The sequence below is a fragment of the Ammospiza nelsoni genome, chromosome 3 (genome assembly GCF_027579445.1).
Source record: "Ammospiza nelsoni isolate bAmmNel1 chromosome 3, bAmmNel1.pri, whole genome shotgun sequence".
Classification (NCBI taxonomy): Eukaryota; Metazoa; Chordata; class Aves; order Passeriformes; family Passerellidae; genus Ammospiza; species Ammospiza nelsoni.
The window spans coordinates 100843651-100864743 of NC_080635.1; the positions used below are offsets into that span (position 1 = coordinate 100843651).

At 36.7% G+C, this 21093-nt stretch overlaps 1 protein-coding gene across 4 annotated transcripts in view; it reads left to right on the forward strand.

The window, feature by feature from the left end:
- The window catches only part of KHDRBS2 (KH RNA binding domain containing, signal transduction associated 2), a 340127-nt gene that overhangs the window by 288637 nt on the left and 30397 nt on the right, over positions 1 to 21093 (forward strand). For 3 of the 4 annotated variants that reach the window (XR_009418061.1, XR_009418060.1, XR_009418062.1), the window contains exons 8-9: positions 5414 to 5472; positions 19435 to 19608. Coding sequence is in view for 1 of the 4 variants with exons in the window: in XM_059468285.1 (XP_059324268.1) it covers positions 5414 to 5472; positions 19435 to 19532 (157 nt within the window). In the remaining 3 variants the exon portion in view is untranslated. Of the gene's footprint in view, positions 1 to 5413; positions 5473 to 19434; positions 20333 to 21093 lie in introns of those variants that run through there. The other variant, XM_059468285.1, reaches the window with a different exon arrangement.

Genomic DNA, 21093 nt, shown 5'->3' on the forward strand with positions numbered 1-21093 from the left:
ACTGCAGTAACATTAGACTGCATCCTGTTGGCACAGGAATGGAATATTTGATTGTACCACTTATTGATGTTGGAAGTTGGAAATGCCAAAGATTACTCAACTGAGATTATATAGGGAAAGAATGAGATCATTTTAGATCAAGAGTACGCAGGATCCATTTGAGGATGTGAAAAAGAGACTTGTCTAAAATATTGAATCCCACTTCTAAAATACTAAATCCCACTTCTAGGGGTCCTTGTGAGCTATCCTGGGCATTAGCTTGACTCAAGAATCTTGTCTAAAGGTAACCCTGACTAGAATATATCTCTAAGGAGTGATAAAGGTTTGTTTATCTGTATGCATGTATAGATGCTGATTGCAAACTGTCAAAGGCTGGGAATCCCTCCTCAGAGATTTCCAATCCCAAAGCACAGTATTGGCACACTCTCACATTGTTGATCTCTACAACACAAAGATGGAAGTATCTCAAGTTATTTTTACTTATTCAAAAGCTAGTGTAAAAGTTTTTAACCTATTTCATTATGAGTGTGAACTGTGGAACTTCATCTGAATCTCTAGTTTGAATCAATTCATGTATTTCACAAAAGAAGCCTAATCATTATCTAATGGCAGAGTTATAGCTCCAGTGATTTATCAAAAGCCTCTAAATTGGCCAGCTTCTTCCCAAACATTTCCCAGTAAAGTACTCTTATACTAACATATACTCTCCCACTTTAAAAGTACCATTAGGGAAGAAAAAAATGTTTTTACAGGAAAATATGATCCGCTAAATCTGAATTAACTGGTCTTACTCAAAGACTTTCCATTTCTTAGGATCTTTTAGGATAGACTACAGAACATGCTTCTGTACAGATTGACTCGTTAGAGATGTTTAAATAACATAAACTCTTTCTTGTACCTTTAGAGGCAGCACCTTCTAGTACCTTTCTTGTACCTTTAGAGAGCTCATTGTATGTCTGCAACCACATTTGAGAATAAAAGCTTAGATGCATCCTTCCCCCCAAAAAAAAAAATCTGAAGGATAAAAAGAGAGAAAGGAAGGAAAAAACCAAAAAACCCACACACAACCAAAGAGCACAAGGGAACAAGAAATACTTCTGTTCTTCGGTTCTTGCAATGTTCTGCTGCCTTGAATTACTGCAGCTGTAAAAGCAGCCAGGGAGCCAGATGGTAATATTGATAACCCGGGGTCTCTTGCCAGCAGCCTCCTGCAGGTGCAGGAAGAGACTGGTCAAAGGCTAATGCAGTCTATTCATTAATGTCCTGTTTTCCTGCTCCTAACCCCAGTGACCTCTGAGTGGTGAGCATCACGTTTCCCTTGGGTAGCTTGTTGACCCAAGAGTCAGGCTTTTGCGGCTTCAATCTTAACACTTTTGTTTGTGGTTCTCAGCCTAAACCACTTTAAAGGGCTATTCTCTACAGGCTTTTGAGCAAGTTGTGTGGCTTCCCATGGGTGTTGACACAGTCAAACTGGAATTCATTTTTTTGCACTAGTGCCAATTTGAAGAAGTCCTAGTTAATGAGAGGTTAAAAGTCTTTGTAGGCCTTAACGGTTAGAGTCTCTGTACTTGAGCCTTCATCATATCATAGGAGCCCTAGATAATACAGTTTGGAAGGCACTAAAGGACCCTCATCTCTCAAAAACAAGCATCTTGTGCTTTGGGTTTGGGTTTTTTTTGGAAACTGATCCAGCTCTGTCAGCACGAAGAGAGAGAAGAGATCACTGTTCAAAGAAACTTTGATTTCAAATCTTTAAAATGAACATGTTCAAAAATATTAACTGAAATGAAAAGTTAAAAACAATAAGCATAAATAGGTAGATTATGAAGATTTCCAGTGTAAAGAGGAATTAAGACAGGGTCATATATCTGTGTTGTAAATATTTTTTATAGAGAAAAATAACATCAGAGTTTCTCATATAAAAACCAAATTAAACTATTTCTAGAATACATACCCCTGTGTATATAAATTTTTTCCATGAGTGCTACCTGTAGAAGGTTCCCAAAGTGTAAGTCATAGTACATCAAGACCTCTATGTTTCAGAAATACGGTGTTAAAGTATAGTGAAGTAAAAGCTTGAAAGTTGGTAATGAGTTAATCCTGTCTGCTTTATAAAATGCTTTGCAGCCTGCTTTCAGGTGGGTGCATGTACTTTAAGTAAATTACACTTCATGTTGCTTGAAAGTAATGAATGCTAATGATAGATAATGGTGTTTTGTTTCCAATTAGCACTGCCAAGAGAATCAGTGGTTTCTAGAGCTCATGATCACTGTATTTTCCAGGAACAGTCTGAGAACTATAAAAGTATATAAACAAGTATTATTTATGCTGAATGCATTTGCTGATTGCTTCCTTCTCAGTTGGCCATAATGCAAATGGAACTACCTCTCTCTCTAGTTCAGTAATTTCAAAAAAAAGATCATGTTTGTAAAGCCTTAATCTATCACATATTTTTTATAAATATCACCCATTGTTTATTTTGCTGTAAAACAGAGGAAAATGCCTACAACTAAATGCATATAATAGATTATAGTGACTGTTCAGAGAGTTTTGAAATAAAGCAGATGAATGGATAAGCAGTCTAGCCCACAAAATATGATTTTAAGTCTGGTATTTCATAGTAAGAAGTAAGTTTTATTCACATATTCTTCAAAACACTTTTCAATATGACTTGGCAAGGAATTTTAAATGCCATTTTGGCTCAAATCTACAACAAAGATGTTATATTCAGGGAAATAAAGTTGTAGGACTAAGATGACAATCATGTATTATGCTATGAATTATATGTGTTCAGGAGTGTGTTAAGTATTATGCTCACAGGCATCAAATACCCAGGGTGTAACAAATGACTTCCTTTTTATAGTTGTAATACAGATTGTTTCTTATGTTATGATTTCTATGTATTAATTTAGTATTCTGTTGATAATGTATTTATGTTCAGAATGTTCACTGCAGGATTTTTCTCTCACATCCTTATTATCTCTGTGATTGTATGTTTCTTTCTCAAATAAAAACATACGGCACCAATAATGTAGCAATGAATCTTTTACCTGCTCTTACAAGTCTTGTGTTCTGCTGATGTTATGTTGGTGGGAAATAGCTCAAGGCCCTCATCAGTGATCACTAAAAGTAGGATTGCTGTTGATAAGTTACTGGCCTTTGGATTGCTCCCCTTTGGAGGCAGCTGCTTAGGTTTGCAAAAACCTATCAGGAAGAAGTATTAGCGTCTTATCTGCTGGCAGAAGATAGCAGTTCTTGTATTTCTTTTCTTTTAACATAACTCACTAGTCCAACACCCTCCTCTAGCCAGGAAAGCAGGCAATATGCCAAAATGCAGCTTCTAAAAATAGTTTTTCATACGGCTGTCTGCCAGAGCTGGGTGGTTTGTCATGTGTCTGTTCTGAACAGTGCAAGTCATTTCTTACGTCTAAGCTTTGTAGCTATGACTGGATAAATGATTTAACCCTGATGCTGCAGTATTTTGCTTCACTTACATAATCCTGTAATTTCATTTAATTGGCTACTAAAATAGTTGCAAGATAGAACAGAATTAATATTGTGCTCTACAACTAAAAGATGAATTCTTCCTGTTTGTTTCTTGCACCATTTCAATAGGAGAGTTTCTATATTTAGATAATTAGTTTTCAAGCAGCTGGATGGTTTCCATTGTCTGGGAAGTCTTGACATTGTTTGTGTCCTATAGAGCTCGATTTGGCATTGGGAAAAGTCTTCATTGAAGTGTCAACTTAATTTCATTCATTTCATTCATGTTATTCTTATGTCCACTTTCTGCAACTGCTTTAAGCAAATGAATTTCATCTCTCTGAGATACTGATGTCATTGTAATTCACTCACATGAATGACTTCTGACTAAACTACTGAATTAATGCACACAATTATAGTTTCATTTTCAAAAAAAAAAAAAACAAAAACAAATCAATGAACATTTGTAGCCAAAAACTGAGAGCTATCCGTAGCCATTCAGGGAATGACATGACCCAAGTCAAAACAGCTTGACTGTCAGTTATCAGATGTATGCACTCCGCGTTCTCGAGTGAGATAGAGAATCATTCTCAGAAATTATTCCAGTAATAGTTATGGATATCTATTAAGTTCAAGAAATTAAAATCTGATTACAGGCTGTTTGTGAGCAAAGTTAAAATTAGCTTAAGAAAATAATTGTTACAGATTACTTGTTTATCTCTACTGCACTTCTGAAATATTTCTACTTGCCATCCACTGTCAACCAAGCTTGTCTGTCAAGTGTAAACTAATATTTTTAAAACAATAATCCAATATGGAAAATAGCCTGAGCAATAATGTTATAATTATAGCAATATTGAGCCTCTTGCCTGCTTCTGTTCATTTTGCAAGAGTCTATCTCATGCAGTGTCCAGGGAAAAGAAGCAAAAGTAACAACAACTAAAAACTATCAAAAGAGAAAATGTTATATTTTCTGTTGGGTTCCTGTGTGGTTCATGAAGTTTGCAGATTTTTCTGGGCAAAGACTGATTCTTGTATGCTTACTTGTTATCTGAGTCAGAAGTAGCCTGATCTTGAATTTGCTACCAGGTTCCAAAAACATAATGCAAACTATAAATAAAAAAATGTGGATAATTTCCTTTCCATTTAATTATGTCTCAGATGCTGAATTTTCTGGATCCTCACTCCATGTAATAGCTTGGAATTGCTGATTATCAGAATGTAACTATTATCTGAAATATTTTGATAGCATGTTAATATGACTTTGAAAACAGTGAAAAAATGAGTTTGAGACTGTTAAGTGTGATTCTGCACTCCTAGACCCTAGTTTATTTCAACTTGTGTTTTATTGATCACTGTATAAAACTTTCCATAGGTGTCCAATAACTATGTAAGGAAAAAGACTGTGGAGAATCGAAATTCTCTCTACAGGCAGTGGGAACATGCTTCTTTAAGAAACCTGTCAGTGTTTTTGGCAAAGTTAAGTGGTTTACAGGTTCAACACCATACAATACAGTCAGCTTTGTGAAAACAAACCACACTGAGTTTGGTGACACGTAAATGTTTAGAATTACAGGTAAATGAGGATGAAACCCATTTTGTTAGTTTAACAATAGTCAATGATACAGTGGTCTTTTTTCAGACCTCATTTTTGCAGATAGAATTTTTCTCAGTCTTTGTCACATCTTCAGATTTACGTATTTAGAATCAAATTTGGGTTTTTATGCTGAGTAGATAAGAAATGTTATGTACTCAATAGCTTTTATTGTCACTGATACATTATCTCTCATATCTTTGAATATTCCCTATGCCTGAAACTAGCTGGACTATGCCATCATGTGTTAAAATGGCTTTTATTTTGTGAACTGTGTTTCTGTTTTGAGTTGGTTACCCATGATAATAGTGACACGGCTATCTGAATCTGTTACAGTGTGCCTGAATATTACGACTATGGTCACGGAACAAGTGAAGAGGCTTACGACAGCTACGGTAAGGTCTCTTCTGTCTTCTGCAAATGTGTGAAATCAAAGGAAAATATCTGTCACTGCAAATTCAGAAATTGCTTCCTTACACTTTCCTTTTTTTCTTTCATTTTACAAAGACCAAACAAAATAGATTTCTGTAGGGTGAGTTTTGCCATAGGACCAGAAAATTGGATTGATGAATTTCAATCAAAATTACAAAGCCAGTTATTCACAGTCACAGGTCAGTTTAACAGCAACAAAAAAGTTTCTATTGGTATTTGAATATCTTTCACAGTGTTAAATTTCAATCTGCTTGATTTGCCAACAATACTATGCATCTGCTGTTGTCACGTGCATCGTTTCAACTAGCGAGGTTTGTGAGATTTAGAAATACAGACTTAATCAAAGTGGAAAGAAGGAGAGGGTGCTGTATCACCATGGGAACCCCTCCTGTACCAAGATGAAGGAGCATCTCATGTCACACTAGGCAGGTAAGAGTAGAGGGAGGGCTGTAGTCTTTGCATTTCCCCACCGAGTCTGTGTCTGAGCTGGAGCAGCTCCACCTCATGGGTATGGGGGGCATGAAAGGAAGAGAAGTGAAAGGAAGAGAAGCTCCCATGAGCACAAATCATTTTTCAGATAGATGTTTGCTATTAGTGATATATTTCAATAACTGGAGTCTAGACCATGTTTTCCTATTCATAATTATCAATACATTGTATCAGGTGGCACAGTGACTCTCACTCAGAGATTTTCACTGAAATAACAAGTCAGCTTAAAGAGTAACCCTAATATTCAGCAGAGCTTTCATGCCTGATTTGCTGCTTCTGAAGTATCCTAAGTCTACATAGTGACTTCCACAGCATTGTGAAAATGAGAGCTGATGGAAATGATGCTGCAAATGAAAGTTATACTAAGGGGTTATATAAGGGTTGCTGCTTGAAATAAATAATTTTATTCATGCAGCTGTGAAGCAAATGTCACTAATGCTAACTTGCAGTTTCCTTTGTATTGGTACAGAAATAGACATTAGTGAGATGTTGTCAAAATGATTGCATTGCGTAATCAGAAATAACTTATTCTTTTGTACAATCAGTTCTCACAATATATTTGGATGATACAATGTGCAGTCAAGCACATTGACTTTTCAGTGCTAGGCAAGTAATAATAATAGCTAGGCAAGTAATAATAATAGCTAATCCATATCAGTGTGAGTGGTTCAGTTACCCTTTGTTTTGCTTCGTTTTTGCACATACATTTTTAGTAGCTGTAGATCTCCCATCTACAGATCCCCTCTCCACTGCTGTCCTGAATGCACTGCTAAGCTTTTAGGCAATGCAGAAAAGAATAGTCTGAGCTCAGCAGTAAGAATTACTCACTGTTTAACTTTTAATTACACTTCACCATGCTGAATCTCCATGTGTTTGGGCAAGACATTTAAAGTAGTGTGACTTTCCTTCCAATCCCTCATTTGTAAAACTAGAAGAATATTACTTGTTTTCCCAGCAGGGATTTTGAATGGACTAATTAGCTAAGGCTTACAAAGTGTTCACAGAGTGGCATCATGACTAAGTTTATGCTCTGCATGAAGCTCCTTTTTTTTGTTTTCCATTCAGTAGCTGAAACAAACCCAATATGCCTGGGTTTCCTTTGCTAGACTTAAAATACATGACTCATAACTGTGGACTTGCTTTGACTGTTGCTTGAACTATTTTCTGAGTTGGCACTTGCATACAAAGATCTGAGTGTTATCAATAACCTGGAATAAACTTAAAGTTGAATAATATTTCAAATTGCAACTTTGCTACTTCCTGATAGTAGATACATTTTTATATAACTGTTTACGCTACTCTTGCTTCACCTGTTTAGGAGATTAGTAAATTTGCCAGTTTCATGCCCTGGAAATATGTGCAGAAATTTCTCTCATCCCCAAATCACCGCTGTCTATCTGAAGAGGTAATCTGAGTACACAGAACTATAGAGCTCTAGAATATATGCTTAACTTCCTCAGTTTCTGACTTCTTGCTGCATACACTGATGTTCTCTCTGTATCTGATCTATCACCCCTTCTCATCCTCACCTAACTTTACCCTAATTCTCTGTTTCCAGTTCTCTACTTTTTCAGGATGTTTTGTTTCAGGATGTTTTAATACTGTGGGATGGATTCAGGAGACTCATTGTGAGTCTCCTGAATCCATCCCATTGTATTAAATCAGCTACCCCTTCATTTTTCACCATCCTGCAGAAATTAAGTTTTTCTTTCATTTGATTCAATTTCACACCTTGTTTTGCCTTCCATAACAAGGCTATATTCCTCTTTTACAATTCTTTCTGGCACACCTCTGTAATTCAAAATTCTCCTAAAGTCTGAATATGACCTCAGACAAATGGCAATTAAGTCTTGGTAATGGTAATGGTAATTAGGTCTTGCTGTCAATTCTTAGATGTTTTGTGCAACAACCTATCTTTTCTCCATTGTTCTTTTCAATAACAATATCTGAATTATCAAAAATGTACTAGTTTGGCTTTCTTTCACTTTCTTCCATGCATCCTCTTGCTTCCAATTTACCTTTAGGGAGGACAGTTTTCAATCCTGAGAAGGTTTTTTTTATTTTTCATGAAGTAGGTTCAATGAAATAATAATGCTACTTCATACTTACAATCTTTTTAAAGTATAAAAGAGACTTCTCTGTATCTTCTTAAGTATAGAGCACAATAGTACTGCTAAATGAGCTGCCTGCTATGACTTTCCTTGCTGTCTGTACTCCTGAGAAGTGGCAGGTGGTTTATGTCTCATGGGTTCTTCTCTGCTCCTTTTAAAGGAACTTGTGGAGAATTCTGATTGGGGAAACTGTTTCCTCAGAAGATCATAAGATTTATGGATTTATGGATTTTTCACAGTATGGTTCCAAAAATTAGAGAGGTGTTTCAGAGCAGAGCACACCTGAACACCATTTAATTCTCAGGAATTTCACGTCTCGGATTAGATGGTAGTCTAAGGAGGGATCTAATTCATTGTCATAAGCTGGGCAAGATGGATTCCTAAACACTGCTGTAAAATCCATAACTTAACTGCCTTAACTCCTTGCTCAGTTTCTTTTGTGAGGGTTCGTAAGAATTCCATCCCCTGCAAATCCAGCCAAGGCATCTCCCAAGACAATAGGAATATCAGGGATGTATGTAAAACCACACTGCTTTCCATGACTAAGGGATGTTCCATAAATGAAAATTTGCAGTACAGAACCCCCTCATGAAGTTAGACAAGCTGTGTTGTGATTTGACATGCTTGTCACCCAGTGGCTCAGAAGGATCAAAGTAGAGACACTTCAAAGCATTCCCTGTAGCAGTCTCTGAGCACATGGAAATACAGTACTCAGGAATTATGAGATTCCTACAAATTTTTTATAATATCAGGATTATGCAGCTACTGCTAGAGGATTTTGAGGATCGCTGTTCTAGGCTGAGGAACATAAATTTGGGAAAAATGCCTGAAAATCTTGGGAATGTAGCCCTTATAGGCTTCTTCATGTGAGTTGTAAAGAAATATTTTTAGAAAGAAGTTTAAAAATAAAAGTAGAGTACTGTAAAAATTTTAAAAAATGTAAAACATCCTTACCTCTAATGCCTCTAACAAACATTTATGATACTTCTGTGACTGAAAGTTTTGATACCTGCAGATAAGTCTAAACTAAGGTAACAGTGTCATGTTAACTTGATGCTTATGTTTCAAGGGAGAAAGCATGAAATAGGATTAATTTATGAACAAAAGGTTTATATTCTTTGTTCTCATCATACATTAGTAATTTTGTGGTTTCCCTTCGGGCACTGTTGTCATCCGAAGAGATATCTAGTAAAAACATGAATTGAATGATTTGTCTGACAAATTGATTAGCATAAAACATATACCAAAAGTTTGATAACTAAGAACCTTTCCTGCTCATATGTAATGTTGTGCCCAACTCCAAAAGGCTCCAAAACTCCCCTGGAAAGTGTAAACAAACTGTAAATAAAAAGCCCTTTGTTATCAGTTAATGTTCTCATTCTTTCTCCTTTTCCCTGTTTTTTGTTTTTTAGAGGAAGCATTATTCTTGATTCAAGCGCTGTGTTGTGTTAGGCCACATTAGAGATATAACAAAGAGTATATCACTTGCAGGCCAGGCAGAACCAAGAAGCTGTAGTCATTACATCTGACCTGCTTCACTGTTTTTTCATCTGAATCCTGTTTAGCCCTTGTACTGCTCAGAGCATTCCAAACTTTGTTTACCAGCGTCTCTTTCTGCCTTAGCTCTCCCAAAGGCTGGAGCCTCCAGCAGTGAGCTCTGCCAGTTGCTGCTGCCGAAGGTTCAAGAGGCTTCGTCCCTGCCTCCAAAGGGACACTGCCACAGTAGCGAGAGTGCCTCGTGTCAGGTGCCACAGTTCACAGCCTGGTGCATGTCCTGCCTTGTGTATTACCTGCAAATTCTGGCCATTGTGGTTTTGTGTCAGGCTGTGAACTGCAGTACCTGAAAGACCAGTACACTCAGACTTCTTGTGCTACTACTGAAAAAGCAGAAACCCTAGACAGAGTGAAAGGATAGGCTGAAGTCTATAACCTCCTAAACCACCACAATTAAATTAGGATAACACCATCTGCCAAAGGCCTTAGGCAAGAGTTAGGAAGTTTAATCTGTAGCTTGCCACCTACACAAAGAGGGAAGGCATAAATGAACTCCAGTCACATTACTGCTGCTTTTCAGGAGAAGCTTGCAAGGCTTTTACTGCATGTTCTGCCATTGCATTAAGAAAACATTATTTAAATATTTTTTGTCTTCACCAAAAATTTTCAACTGTTTGGATTTTCTTAAATGACCATTTTTTTTTGATGCATATTCTACTCCAGTTTAGCATTAGGTACTTGTAAAGAATTGGGTACTTGGCTTTAGGATAATTCAATTTTTAATTAAAATTGGAGAGTGTAACTGTTTGGTGTAATTCCTTTTAATGTAAGACATCATTTAGGTTGTAAAATGCTGTCACAATGATTTAACTATTTCACAAATAATTCCCTGCCAGTTGCTCCATATAAGAGCTCTGTAATTGTTATAACAATTAGTTTACTGAGTAATCCTCTACACAGATGACACTTCACAAGCAAATTCTTTATAAACCTTTATAGTTAACAACTACAAATATACAGCAATATTCCACTACTCTTTTATTATATTGTTTACGTTTTCATTCTGTTTGTCCTAAAAAGTGTTTCATTTAGTAAATTAAGTTTTTCTTCAATAACAATAATAGTTTCTGCTGAACAAGTAAAACTAAGTATCTCATGCTGAAATGTGTATTACTGGAGGAAAGCATGTATGGAGGGTTCAAACCTCTAGAATTCTGATAAAGAGCTTCATTGAAGAGATGTTACCTTAGGGGACATGAATTCTCATACTTCATTAAAAGACATAAACGTGCTCATATAGTGGAGAAACTCAAGGAACTGCCACCCCTAGTGTGAAATAAACCCTCTATAGCAATGACAAAGTAAAATGAAGCCATGTCACAATGTATACAGAGAAAATAATTGTGAATTTTGAAAAAGCACTTCATACTTGCTCTGCAGATGGAGATATCAAGTTTTTCAGCTGTTGAGTCCAAGGTCCTTCCTCATTTTTAGTGACATAGGTGTTGTAGATCATTGTTATTAATATTCATTAAGCTCAGCATGCTAAGGATTTCTTGCCCTATTTTTTTCCAGCCTAGTCTAATTTAAATATTCAAATGTAAGAAATCAAGTGCTCAAATAATTCATAGTGACTGATTTGCAGATGTAAGAGACATAGGTCTGATTCTCATCATCACAGTGTTTGACTTCACATGGCTTGTGATTACAATGTCTTTACCAACTCCAATTTACAAAGTCTTACTAATGTGCACCAATTTTTCATTTATATCATCTGAGTGTACACATTTGGTGTCTCTTAGAAAATATTATGGCGGCATACCAAAGAAAACTTCCCTTGGTGTGTGGGTCTTAAAATTATCATAGAATGAATAATAAAATCATAGAATGATTTGGGTTTGAAGAGACCTTAATGTTGTTTCAACCCACCTGCCATGGATGAAGACACCTTTCACTGGACCAGGTTGCTCGGAGCTCCATGCAGCCTGGCCTTGAATGCTGCCATGGGTAGGGCAATCACAATTTCTCTGGGCAGCCTGTCCCATTCCTTCACAACCTTCACAGTAAAGAGTTTCTTTCTAATATCTAATCTAAACTTGCTCTCTTTCCGTTTGAAGCTATTTCCCCTTCCTCTGTCATTACATGCTCTTATAAAAAGTCCCTCTCCATCTTTCCTGTATTTTTCCTTCAGATACTGAAAGGTTGCAATTAGTTCATCCTTAAACCTTCTCTTTTCCAGGCTGAACAATCCCAATTCTTGTAGCTTTTCCTCATAGGAGACATGCTCCATCCCTCCAATGATCTTGGTGGTCTCCTCTGGGCTCACTCCAACAGGTCCATGTCCTTCCTGTGCAGGGGACCCCAGAGCTGGATGCAGCCCTGCAGGTGGGGTCTCACAAGGGCAAAGCAGGGGGAAAGATCACCTCCCTCACCCTGCTGACCACTCTGCATTTGATGCAGCCCAGGATACAGTTGGATTTCTGGGCTATGAGTGCACAAGGCTCATGTCCAGCCTCTCCTCTACCCCCAGGTCCTTCCCATCAATCTGCTCTCAATCTGCTCATTCCCAGCCTGGATTGATGCCAGGGATTGCCCTGACCCAGGTGCAGAACCTTGCACCAGGTCTTGTTAAGAGATTTCCCAGGGACACTTATGGAGCTTGTCCTTGTCCCTGCGGATGCCATGGTGTCCTTCAGGTGTGCCAACAGCACCACTGAGCTCGGTGTCATCTGCAGGCTGGCTGGGGGTGCACTCAATTCCTTTGCCTCTGTCATTAATGAAGGTGTTAGATAACACTGGTCCCAGTATGGACTCCTGAGGGACACCAGTTGTCACTCATGTCCATCAGGACTCTGAGCCAATGACCACTACTCTCTGGATGTGACTTTTCAACCACTTCCTAATCCATCTTATTATTTGTTAGGCATCTCAGAAGCAATAAGGCACAGATTATACCATTGTGGTGGAGGTTTTGTGGTGTCTTGACAGAGCATCTGGCTGGCTCTTTAGCACATGTTGAGTGCTTCTGCACTAGCATGGGAGCAGGAGTGTCCTTTAGAAGCAGATTTACCAGTTGTATGCATTTATGGGGTCTTCTTTCCACATCACTGAGTGGGTTCAAAGTACATAAATTTTAGTTTGAAACTGAAGCAAAAGATGCAATCCCAACTATTTGTGAGATTTCACTTCCAGAGGCTCAAACTAGGGCCAGTCTGAAATGAAAAATACCTGTAGAAGCTGTGTTGTGAATATCAGGTCCTCTGTGTCAGCTGTTTCCCCCTGCAGTTCATCCCTGTTGGTGTGCACTGTGTGCTAATACTGATACAGCACCTGAATGCCTGTATGAATGATGCCCTGATTCCCCCACACTGTCCCGGCTATCAACCTTGCTACATGTGCCATGGTCCTGAGGAGTGTGACGTGCTCCTGCATGACCATCTTCATTTTGGGCTGATTGAGGCATCTGGTCTCTTGCTGGGCATGAGGAAGATGCTCAGTTCCCAGCCCTGGGAACTCAGAAGTGATTCTGAGTGTTCCTGTACAGCACTCAATTTTTTTATTCCACTGGAAACAGGAGGCACTGAAGATTTCTACTGCATATGGACAGAAGATACACCAAATAAATTGCCCTCCTTTAATCTTCTATTTCAATCATTCCTATACTTACTGATAGCAGTATTCCTACTGTGGGACAGAATGAACTGACAAAAGCATTTTCTTGATTTTCTGCAAAATTTTAACAATTCTATCACTGGAGAAATCACCTTAGCTGTATGTCAAGTGGCATTCATTCCCTCAGAGGAGATTTACGATTTTCATAAGAGCATGATTTCGAAAGTTTGCAAGGAAAGGAGCACATTTTGAATTCAGTTATGATGACTAATGTGGGGATGATACTAGAGTTATTGCTGTTTTGTCAAATCAATGTTTTAATTAGACTGTAATTCTTTAGAAAGTCTGATATTTAAACTCATCACATTCTTTTAACTGTCTGTATCTCCTAAAACTTTTGTAGTCCAGATATGCTACGAAAATGAAAGAAAAATTCTGCATGTAGCACAAGACTGGTTTTAATTTATAGCAGCTTATTGTGCTTCCTCTATTACTTCTGAATTATAAATCATTTTCTGTGACAGAATAAGAATAAGTAAATCATGCAAAACTTTCCTATGTAATATTTCAAATGGTAATTTCACTGTCTTGCACCATGGGAACTATAGAGTTGGAGAACCTAAGACAAAAGTCCTGTAATATTGATATGCATCTATTTAATTCCAGATGTAGTCTATCACAAAATGTTTCATGTTGCGTGACTATAAAGTAATAGAAAATTAATTTCTACTGAAAATAAGTGAAAAATAAAACTCCTTCTACACTGTAACATTCACACTCACCTCACAACAACACTGATAAAACTCTTATTCCTCCTGGCATTGTAGTTTCCCAAACTAGCTGTCAGTGTACTCTGATGCTGCTCCTTCCCTGTCTGTGGCAGGTGTTCACTACAAAAGTGGCTGAAGCCTTCTAAGAAATCATTTTTTCCCAAGCCAGGGAAGCTCTAAACCCTTACACAAATTTGGAGCAGCCACACAGTCACAATTGCCAGCCCACCTGAAGGGAAGGTACTATCGAGCATGGGGGCAGTAGTGGGGTTTTTTGAAGAGCTGTGGCCATGTTCAGCAAGTAGACTATTAAACCACAAGGTTGTCCATTAATTTCTAGTTTTTAAGCTGTACATATTTCATACTGCAGGTCTAGTAAAATAAAGGCTACTTAGAGTGGTGTAAGCTAGCTTAATTGGTTTGAGCCTGTGTTTTGAAAACATTTCTTGTCTTCTCAAAACTCCAAATTCAAATAAGAAAGGCACCATTTGTGATTTGAAAGAGTGAAAAAAATGCATGTTCTCCTAAAAAAAAAAACAAAACAAAAAAAACAAAAAAAAAAAAAAAAAAAAAAAAAAAAACAAAACAAAAAATCTGTTCTTGGGTTTTTGTCTAAAATAATATATACTTGTCCAATTAGGACCCCAAAAAAAATGCAGCTACCTTTTCTGTGTGAATTCTTGGGCTGAAATACTAGATTTGCCAAAGTTAGTTGAGCTTCAGTCATTAGCTTGTGCAGGACAAATTTTCCAACTCTTTACAAATAGTATTTTGTCTCTATCCATCTTTCTATGGAGGCTTACCAGAAAAACAGCACAAATTGAATTGTCTAAAGAAAGTCATTCTGAGAGTTCTCATTTTAAAGCTATGTCTGGTTTCTGTTGGGTCTTCTGCTCAGCACATCTATATCACTTTTCTCTTGCTGCTCAAACAATTAATTACATCTCAGAACTCCCCAGGGAGGGAGGTATTCCTGTCTCATTCTACCAGTGAGGAAGCCACACTACAAAATATTGAACAACTGTCCAAGGTCACTGAGAAAACAAGGACTAGAGCTAATAATCCAAATTCCTGTGCAGTGTGCTCTCTCCACACATATGTAATGAGAGATTTTTTTTCTCACAGAAAAGATAACTGTTTTATTCTGAATCAAAATCAACTTCTGTTTCTAAAACACCAAAAGGTAAATGAAAAATCAAATTGAACCATTATACTACTTAATGATTATATACATCTTAACTATCTAATCAGATTAGCTCTTTCTAATTTTTCCTGGCCACCTTTCCAAAATAATTGACCAGAAATTCATAAAACTGTGCCCAGTAATTGTGGGCAATATTCAGATGTTAAATAAGTTACTGGGAAGAAAGAGTGATAGGGTCTTGATTGGTACCAGGACTAAGCAATGACTATAAATAAAAAATAATAAAATAATATATTTCTATGTAAATCACATGCCATTCATACATATTTTTATTTTTAACTCAACCATTATTGTGATTTGCCCTTTAAATATTGTATTTTTTTCATCTTTGCATATTTGAAAGACTTTTATTCAATTCTGGAAAATTCCATTTGCAGAATGCTAAATTAAGAGTTAATTTTCTCAAATTTTTACTTAAAGACATTTAGCATGTGATGATAATCACCACATGGAAAGACTACTGAATTTTTCTGTGCTTTCAATAATGCATAGGTAAAATAGTAAGAAAAAAACAACTTCATATATATACATCTCTGTGCTATAAATGTTACTGTTTTGATCCCATATTCAGAGAAATTTCTCAAGTTAAAAATTAAATTGTCTTTTACATTATGACTCTCATGTAAGAACAAAAAAAAAAAAAAAAAACAAACTAAAATTCTGTATTTAAACAGAGCTATGGGTTCTCCTAGCAGTTGATCAAAAAAATAACCTTTAAAGACACCCTCAAGTAATGTATCAGTAATGTCTGTAATAAATACTGGGATCATTTCTATAACTCAATGAACACAGTAAAGCAAATAAGAGTCCATCTTAACCATAAAAAGCAGTGCAAAAACACTAACCAGCAAATTCAATCAGGCATAAACCAAGGGTGCTGATTGCCTGTGATAATAAGAATTAATTTTATATCCTAAAGGTGAGCTTCAAATACCAATTCACAGGAGCATATAACAGTTTGGAAGACATATGCAGTGTAATTAAAAGAACTGTGCCCATGTCTTCACATTTCTTAGCAAAGTAATTATGACACTCATATCCAAAGCAATTCTTCAGCCCAAGCACTCTCCAATTCCTCACCCATAAACTCTCTTAAGTTTCCATCATGCTACAATAACTTACATTTTTAGTTTCTGTAAGCAAAGCATAAAATATTTCTCCTTAAATAAGAATGCCAAAGTTGCCAATAACATGAAATTCCTGAAAAAACTGAACTCTTTGCCCTCACTTACTAAGCTGCTTTTGTGGATTTCTTTTTAACCATAGTCTGACCCCTGATAGCACTGGAGACAGTCAGAAGTGAAAAGGACAGGGAATGAGTGTGGTCTGCTAGAACAGAAAGTCTGGATGAAAGTCTGGATGTCACCAAGGGAAAAGGAAGGTCAGGCTCCACAGGTTTTTTCTTCCCAGGAATGAGAAAAAAGGAAAAGGAATCAGCGTTAGAACACAACAACCACTCTGCAACTTTTTTCAGCTCTTGGGCAGTCTCTCACAGTTCTCCCAATTACCTTTCTCTCTCCAAAGCTACATCTATTGCCTGCTCTTCACCTGAAATGTCTCTCAGTTTCTATTTCATTGACATGTCACTTTCTTAGGATGAAATACATGTCACTTCCTAAAGATGAAATATGTCCAGGCTCTCTTTCCAGACTCACTCACTTTTCTCCTGTTCTCACAGTGAAGCTCAGCCTGGTAATCAAACTTTCAACCTTTCTGCTACCCAAGGAGCTACCTAAATCTCTGTGTGACTGCTGAGGTAGTCGATAGGACCCTAGCCTTTTAAGATCGTTTCCAAAGATAGAGATTTCCATTCTCAGGAGCTCCCTTTCTTCCCTTGGTGCTGAATGAAAAAGATTACCTTGGAGTCCTGGAAGGAAGACATGAAAGAGCAGCTTTCATGTCAACAAAGCTGTAATGACTAGCATTCAGGTGTATTGTTGTTCACTAAAAACCCCTCTAGGAGGAAACCACTAGCAATCTGATTTCTGTTTTGGTGTGGCTGCATCTAGCAATGTACTGGCACAGTGTGGTTCAGAGACTCTTGATAGTGCTGCTCCCTATCATCTTGCTTTCTCCACAGTAAATATATAATCCTTTTCTGCTGCATGTGTGGCAGACACCAGAGTTTTTCCAGTCAAAGGCTGCAGTCCCAGAACTTCCACATCTGATCTGTGAATCTATGGATTCACCTGTTAATACAGTATGGTCTATCATGTAATATCAACAGGAGCTGTTAGCTGTCAACTATCAATTCTTATTTCAGTGATGGTGTTAAAGCTTGAAATCAAGGAAATAGGTCTAGCATGTTACTGAAAAAAAGAGCATAATAGGCTTGTACCACAAATTATGATGTATTTTTTGTTTCACATCAAAAGCTGGTACAGTCCCAGGAGCAATTTGCTTTAAGAACAGTCAAGGAAAAGCAGTTTCCTCCAGTTGTTAATATAAAGTTATTTTTTACTGCATGAATACTACCAAAAGGACTGTACATTTCACCTTTAGATGAAGGTACTTCAATCTGGACAATGGTAAGGGGACTAAAAAGGAACGAGAAATTGGCTTGTCTTTATGTTGTACATTTATTGAATATTTTTACTACTTCAGTCATTTTCATTTACATAAATGAAGCTTTTCTTTTTCATATAATCATTCTTGTCCCCAGGGCCTCTCTGCAAATGTAGTAACACTTCAGCAAAGGGTAACTGAAGCTGGAAAAAATTTACAGCAAAATGCCATTTTTAAAGGGTGTAATGATATATACTGCAGAGGCAAGATTTTTGAATTCGCTATACAGAAACTTATTCCCTGTAGGAATGAGAGACCTGAGGATTTAGAACCATATCATATTGGCTGCCACTTCTTTAACCCTCTAGGCAGTAGCTTTCCACAGCAAACTTTGGTTTCATGTGACCATAAAACCCCTGGTTTTCAAAAGGGAACATTCTGAAGAACTCGAAGAGAAAGAAAATAAATGGAGTGCACCAAAAAATCACAGTAGGAGTGTTTCTTGTTCCATAGCAAGATCAACTGCTATCAGATCCTTTCCAGAGATGCCCACTCCATTCATGCTAGCCTGAACTCACTTTAGCTCTACAGCTGCTGCTCCCCTCATACCTCAAGGCAATGACATAATGAAGAGCAGTTGCAGAGAAGACATCTTGCAGAGAAGAAATAACGTTCAGAATTTTAGCAAGGTTTTTATGTTTTCTATTTTCATTTCTCATAGCCACATATTTTTGCAAAAGGAATATTTGATACCTGATTTAACCATTTAGGTTTTTTTTGGAAAAAAATAGCTACTTATGTTCTTAGTGGCCAGTGGTCAGCAGTCATTAGCAAAAAACAGGTACCAGCAATGCTGCACTCTGGCATGATATGATACACTGCAGCTTGTGCATTTCCATTTTAGTCATTCTAAATGTGATCAGTTGAAGTCAGTGGAAGACAAAACCAGAAATCATTTGATTCACTGGCTGATTTAGGAGATAATTCAAGTTTTGGGTTCAACTGCTGGACCAGGACTGTAGGGAGTTTACTGATTGTGCTTTTGGGAGGGTTAAATTCCAGAAATATCATGTCAGGTAGGAATAAGAAGATTTGTAGAAGGAATGTAAAAACTGAACTAGACTTACAGTTTTTAGCTTATTCTTCTTGAGCATATTTGATTCACTAAATGTGAAAAAGTGTTCTAAAGATACTGCAAAGTAAAATCTCCTGTAGCTTCACTTCTACACATTTTTCTTCCATTATTTTCTTTCTTTCAGTCTCAAATGGAAGTTAAAAATCAAACATATCTTTCTTATCTTTTCATGATTCAACTCCTCATCTTGTTACCATACCAACTGAATTTGAACTGCATTAAATGCTGTTCAAATTTCAGCTTTAACTTAAATACTAGACACTCAAAACATCAAATAAATTCTGAACTGGCAGACTGATGCAGTGATTTTTCCAGAGCTGACTGTACCGCCAACACAGTAGTTATTCATTCTCTGCTGAAAGTGAAGGAGTAAGGCTTTTTTTTCTTCCTAAGATAGACAGGTTTCCTGTGTAGAGAAGTAGGTTAGTTTTCTGTAAGTTTTTTTGTGGGAGGATAAAGAAGTGGATAATAACACCATCCTCATTTCGTTTTTCTAAAGCTTTCAGCCAGAGCCCTCAAGAATTTTGATAGCTATTAGCAGTGACATCCCTTTGTTCTTTCAATTTTAGATATTTACAAAACTTGTTTTTCTCTTCTGTTTTTAGCACAAGAAGAATGGGCCACAACCCGTTCCAGCCTAAAGGCACCACCTCCAAGGTCAGCCAGAGGGGGATACAGGGAACACCCCTATGGTAGATATTGAAGGTCCTCCTCATCTGTGACCTCATCTCAAAGACAATTAATAGCCTGTGGTCTCCACATAAACAGCAACAAGACAAGTAATAGTCCATTTCTTTTCTATCCTAGGAATTACTGCTCATTATTATCCTATGTACTACTTGTATTTCCTATAACATTGGCGTGACATTGGCATTAGTATTATTTTATAACACGGACTTAAAATAACAGAGACAAAAAACCTTTGGCAAACATTGTCTATAAACTATTCAAAGATGATGTTCTGTTGGTTGTATTCATTGCTGTGTGTAACTAAAAAGCATGACACTGTTACAGCTCTTGAGTCTCTCTACATACTAGTTAAGGCTGAGTTTCTGTTTAGGGTTGCTGAAAGACTGTAATATGATTTTTTTCTTTTTTTTAGCCAGACAATAATCAAGCTGTAGATAAGATGTTTTAACCTGTCTTTTTTAATATATGTTAGTTTAGATTAAGATGCTCGATATTAAGTTTGTAAATTTAATTTTAAATGCTGTTTTAATGGGGTTGAAAACAAGCAGCTACTGTATGTATGTAGCTAACTGAAGTTGTTCAGTGTTTTAACCTGTATTTGTTTAAAAAAATCACTTAAAGTTCCATGTGTAAGCTTCTCTAAATAGGAAACCATAATTTTGTCAAATATGTTTGCCATAATTTGTCAATAAAGCTGAAACCTTTTGTAACAAACTAAATTTGGAATTACTTGTTTTCTAGCTTTAAATGCCTGCTTTATTTCTTTTTCAAGAAATGCCTAAAATGTTTTTATATAAAAATTACAAAAATGAACCCAAGCCTGTTTTAAGATTTTTTGTGTAAGACTTTAAAAGTTGTATTAATAACTTCTGGTTGTTAAATAATATAAAAGTTAACAAACTAAACTGTTACATGAATCATGGTTAGTATCCACTAATGTATAACATGTTAATGGAAAAAAATGCTTTAGAACAATAAATGGATTTTAAACTATCCTTTAAGCTTGATCTTGCTAAACACAAACTCTGATTGACTTGTTTGTATTAGCATGTCTCTCGTGAGAATGTAATGGAGTTTAAAGAGGTAAGAATACCACTTACCACTGTTAGACTGTCTAAATGCTAGTTCTTCAACCTTTGAGTTTCCCCGCACATTAAATATCCCATTCAACATGTAAGCATTGCATAGATTCACCTATTTGTTTTCACTCAGAAGAGTGCGTTGACTGCATTTTTCGTAGTATATAACAATTTGTCTTGATAAACAAATCATCAGTGTCACTGCCCAGCTGTTGGTACTCAACTTCAAAAACTTTATTTGTAATTTTCAGTGCTAAATATCACCGCCCTTGAAGGCAGTTTAGAGGGCTGATATTTCTTTTGAGACTATCAGACTTGATGGCTGATGATTGTTAAGGAAATATGTCGCAGGACTCAAAGGATGACTAAACGTTAAACAGGTAACACTAATAGTAACTCTGTAATTTTGAGTATGCAACAGTAATGTAAAATATTCTCAGTTATTAAGTTACTGATAGTTAAAAAAGTAAACCTACCAAAAGATAACAAATAGGT